Source organism: Cryptomeria japonica, chromosome 2 (genome assembly GCF_030272615.1).
Source record: "Cryptomeria japonica chromosome 2, Sugi_1.0, whole genome shotgun sequence".
NCBI classification, from domain to species: Eukaryota; Viridiplantae; Streptophyta; class Pinopsida; order Cupressales; family Cupressaceae; genus Cryptomeria; species Cryptomeria japonica.
In genome coordinates this window covers 160,973,186-160,979,862 of record NC_081406.1, presented here as the reverse complement: position 1 = coordinate 160,979,862, position 6,677 = coordinate 160,973,186, and the positions used below count along the sequence as shown (strand labels likewise).

The 6,677-nt window shown below is 33.1% G+C and overlaps 1 protein-coding gene across 1 annotated transcript; it reads right to left on the bottom strand.

Annotated features, from left to right (window-relative positions):
- Positions 1 to 5,431: 5,431 nt before the first annotated feature.
- On the bottom strand, positions 5,432 to 6,344 carry LOC131070537 (polygalacturonase-like). Its single transcript, XM_058006101.2, has 2 exons — positions 6,116 to 6,344; positions 5,432 to 5,751 (listed from the first exon to the last, which is right to left on the bottom strand). The coding sequence occupies exons 1-2, from the start codon at positions 6,342 to 6,344 to the stop codon at positions 5,432 to 5,434; spliced, it is 549 nt and encodes a 182-aa protein (XP_057862084.1).
- Positions 6,345 to 6,677: the final 333 nt, after the last annotated feature.

Genomic DNA, 6,677 nt, shown 5'->3' with positions numbered 1-6,677 from the left:
ACAAACATGAAATTTTACAATTACAATTACAAACATGAAAATTTACAATTACAGTTACAAACATGAAAATTTACAAACTTGAAAATTTACAATTACAATTACAAACATGAAAATTTACAAACTTGAAAATTTACAATTACAATTACAAACATTAAATTTTTTATTACTTTTATAGGATTTTATATAGATTGTTACAAACAGAGATTAATCAAAAATTTATAAAAGACATTTAAGGGAAGAATTATTAGGATTATGATCTTTTTAGTAGAGCATATGTATTGGTTATTCTTATTTTTAGAAGCTCACTTCATCAATGTTTGACAAGATATATGAAGGGTTGATCATAAAACTACATAGTTTTTTAAAGTTGAAGGTGCATTTGGGCTTTAGAAGATCTTCCATGACTTGTAAAGTCAAAGGAGGTGATCTAAAACCAAGCATATAATTATTTTAAATTTTATAAAATCATTATGCTCAATCAATTTGGGGAATATAAAAATAATATCCAATCTCTTTACTATTATTTAATTAAACTAGTCCCTTTGTTTGTCGATGTGATTGTTCCCTTTCTAATTTTAAATTACAAACTTGAAAATTTACAATTACAATTACAAACATGAGGAGGCATCATAGGTTTCTCTATTCATCCTTTTGTGGTAAAATTTGAATGGGATAACTATGATTCTTTTGTAAAATGGTATCTTCATAAGTTTTAGGTGGTTTAATCATTTTCCTTTTATGTATGGAGTCATACCTAAACTAGAAAAACTAGAAAATATATAATCTTGGTTTAACATCATTGACCATGTAGGAGTGATTTGATCGAGTATCAAGATCATGATTCTATGTGTATTGCATTGGACATTGATTTCCCCCACACACTTTGGAATAAACTTTAGGAGATCCATACCCTTCGATGGTGATACTTAAGAGGAAATTCATTATATCATATTAAATAATTTATTTACTTAAGATCAACTTTTATTTACATATTAAATAATATTCAAAATATATTTTAATTATGTACATCAATTATATCAATTAGAATAAACATTTGGTAATGAAATACAAGAAATTATCATAAAAAATTTAGAATCAATTCATTCTAAATGTAAAATGATACATACACATATAAATATATAATCAGTTTTTTAATTTAATATATACTTGGCAAAATAAATTTATATAGACGTGTAAATTTTTAAGTAATTTAGTGGGGTTTATAATGAAACCTATCCAAGAAAATTTGTCATATATTAGAATACATAACTCATCTACCCTATATAGACACCACCCTCAACTCTCCCTTCTTGTTGGTTCTTATTTTACTATTTCAATTAATGCTTTCACATAATATAATACATTCACTTCCAACACACACTCTACTAATATTGCTACAATAAGATTGCAATACCTCAAACTCTTGATATACACCTTCTATTTATACTTTCTTGCTTTCCATTTGAGGCAAGTAGGTCACTAAGTCCAATCCTTTTGAGAAATCAACAAACATTTCTTAGACATGAGATGGATTATAAACATCATAGGTAGTTGGGAGCTTATTCATAATTCTTAGTAACATGTGATGGATTATAAACATGATACTTCGCAATTGATAATAATTCTATTTCATCTAAAATAATTACATATTCCCACCATTGTGCAAACTATGCACTAAAGAATTACAAGGTGATTATTGCCTAGTGATAGATATTGGTATAACAAATTACATTTTATTACAAATTGGTATAAGATAAAACAAATAATTATAACATACACTTTCATGGCCTACCCTTATATTGACATGTATGAAAACATAATGATGTAGTGATTGTATTAGTTGATATCCACTTGTAGCCTAAACAATTCCTACACTATCTACAATGACCCATTTCTAATCATAGCCAATCCTCTTGATCATGCAAAAAAATGGGCCACCATGCCCTATACATGAGGTCTTGATTATTAGTTGTTATCATTAAGACCAACACTAACACTACCCTCAATGGTCTTCCACCATACTTGTATAGGCCTTAGTTCAATACTCTAACCAATATATTTTTGACACATTATGACACAATGATGGTGCATAATCTTGAGAGGTCACCTAAACACAATGACATGGATAAAATTCAGGGGCTCCTCAACATTTCCCTCACTATATTCTATGCCCCTCTAATGCCAATCCCTTTTACTCATTTGCATTCTTCATTCTTGATGTGGATTTGGCCATGTGCGTATGATTGTGCCATTTACATTTTGAATGTAAATCTTTCAGTTTTACTTTGACCTTATTCTAGATGCTTCATTTGTTGCATTGTATGCCCCTGAGTCTTTATTGTTTGCTTAGTTTGATATATGTTTTGTGATTGCTTTGGTCCCATGATGTGTTGGATCGCCTTATGGTGATTTGTAATTTTGTAGTTACATTGAGATGAATGATGATCTATTACACCTTTGCTGATTATGATAGACTGAAAACAACCAAAAAAAAATATTTAACTCTAAAAGCTCCAATCAAAAACTAAATATATGTTTCATTTGATACAAATTGCTAGGAAAAACACTGATCACTAAGCACCATTTAATTTAGGGTTTAGGGTTAATCAACCAAGATAGTCAAATTTAGGGTTAATCAACCAAGATAGTCAAATTTCTCCTGGGACTTGTTCATTTTTTTCTATTTAAGGTTTAGTATTCGTTTTTCTATTCAGGGTTTATTGTCTATTTTTTTGCGTCTAATGTTTATTGTTCATTTTTCTATTCAGGGTTTATTGTCTGTTTTTTGTGTCTAATGTTTATTCGTTTTCCTGTTCAGGGTTTATTGTCTGTTTTTTGCGTCTAATGTTTACTGTTCGTTTACATTTTTGTTTTTTTCCTACGATTTAAATACTATTCATGTTTTTTTTTTCTTCCTACGGGTTTTACTATTCATGTTTTTTGCAATATTTGAAAACTGAAAACTATTTTAAACATGAAATAAAAGACGATTTTCAAACTTTAAAACATAAAAATTAAAAAATATCAATACATTAACATTTTTTTTATGAAAAACAATAAAAATAAATAAAATAGAATATAAAAAATAAAGCTAAATACCTGGAAGGAGGTAAAAATGGTCTAGGGGGTTAGCTAATGTGAAGAAAACGGGTACCCGTGCTCCTTAGAAATGCCTGCCCATTTTTCAAACAGTAAAAATGATGGTAAAATGGTTAAAAGAAATAAATAAATACATTTCAAAAACGGGCGTCCGTTTAGCTTCGGGTACCCGTTGCTAAACGAACGCCCGTTTTGTTTTGGCTCGGGCACCCAAAGCTAAACGGATGCCCGATTTGTACAAATCGGGCACCCGTTTCTAGCGGGCTCATTTCCCAACCCGCAGACTTTCGCGAGATTGGGACCCAACTCTATATGTTTACCCATTAAAAAGCCAAAATTTAGAATTTGATATCCTATTCTTAACCAGTCCAAGCATCCACTTAGATGAGGAAGAAATCAAAGAGAAATCCACACGAGCATCTTTCCAAAGGTCCGCAAGACTGCCTGAAGCACCTAAAGAGGAAGATGCACTAAATTTCCAAACTTTCCAAGAAGAAAATAACATATCTACAGATGATAAAGTTAACTTATTTTCTTGCACCATTATAATATCACACTTAATAAAGTCCAACTGAGACTTAATCAAGCATCATTTGTTAGGGGCATTTAAGCCCCTAACATTCCAAGATATAATCCTCATTGGCCCAGAGAGGAGGTATCAACTCCCCTCAAAACACACAAAGAAACTTGAGAGTCCTTTCCCACCAGGAAGGCCTTATGAAGACTTCTCTTAGAGGCCAAAGCTCTTGTAACCAACAGGCGAAAGGGTTTTCTTGTTCATTTCTTTTTGGAAGACTCCAAAGAAGAAAGAAGGGTTAATTGAATGCCCACATCAGTTTCCAGTTGAGTTTTGACATGCTTAGACTTTTGGTCTCTTTTACCAGGAGTAGACAAAGGTGAAGTAGGAGAAAGGGGGGACTGTATCAAAGGAAACCCATTGAAACCCAAAGGAGTAGAATCCACGGGTGCCTTATCTTGACCGTGATTCAATTTTCCAGATTCAATGGGATCCAAAGGTGTCCCAAGGACCGATGACACCAAAGCCCTCTCTGGATTAAGAAGATCAAAAGAATTATTTGTAGGGAAAGCAGCTAACTCATTCTCCAAATTGCCTAAATCGGTCAAAAATGAAGAGATTACTCTATTAGCTAAAGCATAATTAAGAGACAAATTACTATTGTTAACAATATCTTGCACTTGGGAAATAAGATGTTCATCCAGAATGATAACAAAACTATCAACCTCCAAGGGATGCTTAACACTTTTCTTACTCAACCGAGGAGTCTCTAACTCAGCCCTCAAGTCTTTCTCCAAACCACCAAAATGCGAAGAAGGTTTTCCTGCATACAAGCTATCATTAATATTATCTAAATTAGAGACATTATCAAAGCCAACCACAGGAGAAGGAACAAAGCAATGAGGCAAATCTGAAGTAACCCTAGTTGAGACATTTTTGTCCAAAGGGGAAGGAACAGAAGCCAAATGAGAATCTTGAACCCCTACATGATCCATATTCCAAGAAAATAGTTCCAGATTCTTATCAATTGAGGAATCAAAGACTCCTGAACCAAATTTAATCTTTTTCATGTGAAAAAACAAGGGAGAATCCATAATCACCGAAGAATGACCAAATTCCACATAATCTCTAATAAGGTTTTGATGCCAAATACCAAAGGATGACCGAATGTTGCAAGTCTTAGAAGGAGAAACATTACCATAAAGGAAGACACAAATTTTGACCATAAACAACCATCTTCGAACACCAAATGAGACAAAAAAAATTTGCCAAAAGAGTCCTCGATCCTTGTTAAAATGTCAGATTCCACAAATTTGAAAGGCAACAAGGGGAGTTTAAACTAGGAAGGGACCTGCTTAGAATCAACCCTAGAAGGTGCAAAAAAGGTTTCCAAGTTTCCACAAAAATAAAATTTTTCCCATGCCAAAAAAATGGAACACTTAGAGCCTTATCCCTAGCTTTTGCAGAATCAAAGACAATAATAAAATAATTTGTAGATAGAACTTGGAAGTATAGAGTGCCATACAAGTGAGCATGAATCTTAAAATGAAGCTTTGAAAGAGGAATGGAATCACCCCACACTTGAATAATAACTGCCAAAGCCTAAAGGTCATGAACCTTTTTCCCCAAAATAGAATCTGAGGCATCAATCAAAGGAATCGGAAGCAAAGCAGACCGCAGTTGCGAGGATAGGTCAGGATTTAGCAAAGGGCAAGCAAAAACCCATGGATTTCACTGCGGCATAGCGGTATCACCTTTTCTTTTCAAATCATGTCGAACCTTATTTTCAAATGCCCTAACATTTCGTTTGCCCATTCACCGACCACCCTGATCCTTTAGCCTCAAGTTGTGGCCCCGATTCCCCTGCCGACGAAAGAACCTCTGAAAATAAGCAGAGGAAGGAAAATCTCGCTGAGATTGTTTACCCCATGAAAAATCCCCAAAACCATCAGTCGCACCTGCATGAGGAAGATTAGCAGAAATCATAGTATCCACCCGTTTGCCACCTCGAAAAACCCATTGAGGGACATGACCATCATTCTTACCAAATGGATCCTTTGGGGGAAGTGGATCTGCCACTGCTTCATCACCCCACGACCTGTTCGATTGCATGACCCTCGAAACCCTAAACTTCGCTAATTCCAAAAATTAATTGTTGGTTCCAATCTTTTGTGCTATTGATGACGCTCTTGGATTTCAATGGAGTTTGTTAAGATTCCGTTTATATTGCCTATAAAAATCTCACATCATAATTAATCTATGATGAATTTTTTTAATCATAATAGTCACATTCATTTTCTTTTATCAATTTTTTTAAAACTTTAATCAAATAACATTATTGATGTATCATAGAGTGTGATTTAATAATAATGTTAATGTTACCGAAATATGATCCAAAATATTTATCAAAAAATTTTACTGACAATTCACCCTTAAAAATTTGAACTATTTTATTTAAAACGAAATCTAAAAATAATAATATTTGACACATTCCTTTACCTGTTCCAATAGTGGAATCTTTTATGACTATGTTTGTGGATTGGAACATATCAATTCCATCAGTGTTTGGGCTGCTTTCTGGTGCCTGAATTGTAATACCCACGATCTGGACACTATCACAGTTTGTCAATGTGACACGAAATTGAGGACTGTTTGTCACCTTCAGTCCACTCAGTGCACTCCCTTTCACGTCATTGAATTGAATGGCCTGTGGAAAAAAGAAAGTCATATGATATGCATCTATATTTTTAGCTAATGTAAGTAGTTTTTTTCCCGTGTTTTACGGACATATTTTTATCCATGCTTTATGGATGATACTCGTTGCTTTCTGTTTTATTCCCGTGTATTGAAAAACGGTTGTTGCTCGTTTTATTGTAAGCTAACTTTTTTTACAAATTATTATTTTTTTTTTAATCTTTCTTCTTTCATCTGCAAGTTCTTTTTGTTTTTTCCAGCTAGATTCTTAATGTACTGGTTTAGCTAATATTTTAGGTATATTCTGTATCAAAAACTAGAAACACTGAGAGAAGTTCAGCAGTGTAAATGGTTACTAACTGTTGGT